This window comes from Aplysia californica, unplaced genomic scaffold, assembly GCF_000002075.1.
Source record: "Aplysia californica isolate F4 #8 unplaced genomic scaffold, AplCal3.0 scaffold00530, whole genome shotgun sequence".
NCBI lineage: Eukaryota > Metazoa > Mollusca > Gastropoda > Aplysiida > Aplysiidae > Aplysia > Aplysia californica.
In genome coordinates, this window is record NW_004797800.1 from 136057 (window position 1) to 137435 (window position 1379).

At 39.7% G+C, this 1379-nt stretch overlaps 1 protein-coding gene across 1 annotated transcript in view; it reads right to left on the reverse strand.

Moving 5' to 3' along the window:
* Nucleotides 1-43: 43 nt before the first annotated feature.
* The window catches only part of LOC101857135 (metabotropic glutamate receptor 8), a 57972-nt gene continuing 56636 nt past the window's right edge, over nucleotides 44-1379 (reverse strand). Inside the window, exons 12-13 of the mRNA XM_035971889.1 lie at nucleotides 856-871; nucleotides 44-409 (exon numbers count right to left, since the gene is read on the reverse strand). Coding sequence (XP_035827782.1) covers nucleotides 44-409; nucleotides 856-871 — 382 coding nt within the window. The remainder of the gene's footprint in view (nucleotides 410-855; nucleotides 872-1379) is intronic.

Here is a 1379-nt window from a genome sequence, read left to right on the forward strand (position 1 = left end):
CCACCCTCAACCTTTTTTTTTACCCTTTTCACACAGAAAACGGCTAAAACAGCACCTGTACATGGATGGCTAGTGCCTCTATAAATAAATTATTGATGGTCAAACACAGAACACAACATACCTTGAAATCGTGGTTTGCCCCAAAATAAATGGGCACGAAAGCAAGCCACACAATACATGTGCTGTACATTGTGAATGCGATGTACTTTGCCTCGTTGAAGTTCTGGGGGATCTTCCGCGTCTTGAAAGCGTACACCGTGCACATGATGATGAGGAAGATGTTGTAGAAGAGAGACACGATGGTCGCCACCTGACTCGCTCGACATTTGAGCACCAGGGTGTTTTTCTGAACCAGAATAAGGGTCACGTTGGGTTTCTCGAAGCCGAGCCAGGTGAAAGCTCCCACAATCTGGTGAACGAAGATTGTTGGAAGAAAAGAAAGAGAAATGCTCACTTAATGTTTACGTGCAGAGATTCGGTTTACCAAAATGAAAATATACAACCTATGTCTACAAAAATTATTTGACTCATAACAAAGTATTAGAAAGAGCTAAGATAAAAGATATCAATATGACCTTTTAAAAAATAGAGGTACTTTGGACATGTTCTTAGAATGCCAGAGAAAAAATTGCCCAATCAGACATGGCACTGGAGACTAAATGGAAAAACAAGCGGATTTAGAGCAACTGGCCGCCATAGAATAGGGGCACGATCAGAGATGAGGCAATCGCCTAAGGGCTGAATTTCTTGTCCAGTTGAAGTATAAGCACACACTCCCAGTGATCACTAATAATGAAAATGCTGTCTTTATAAATTATATTACTTGAGTTAAGTCAAAACTCTGGGCTTGCTTACCATGGGACCATTAGGACTGCAGTAATGTATTGAGTTGTGCTAGACCCGTATGGTTATTTAAAAAGACAGACCACCATTTAGGGGTTTCAGGGATTTCAATTTTGCATTAGAATCTTATGTGCAAACATTTTAAGTCCCATGTCAATTTTGTTCAAAAGGGAACAAAACGTCCATGTGTCTCCTTAAATTGGAAGTGGGTGTCCATAGATAGGAATGAGAAATATATAACCAACGAATTCAAACAAGAAAGGAAACTATTATTCCCTAATGACCTGAAGCTACATTTACAGTACGACTTTGACAGTGTACACGCTTTGTGTCGGTGCCAGCTGTGTTTTTAAATCTAGTTGTTTTTTTGTGGAGCCTCTCAATTTACCAACTGTCTGGTCAATTTAAAACAGTGTTCCTTTTATTGTTAATTTTAGTGTGACTCCCCCTCCCCCGAAAAAACAACAACAAAGAAACAATAACAACAACAACAACAACAACAACAACAACGCCAACAACAACAACAGCAGCAGCAG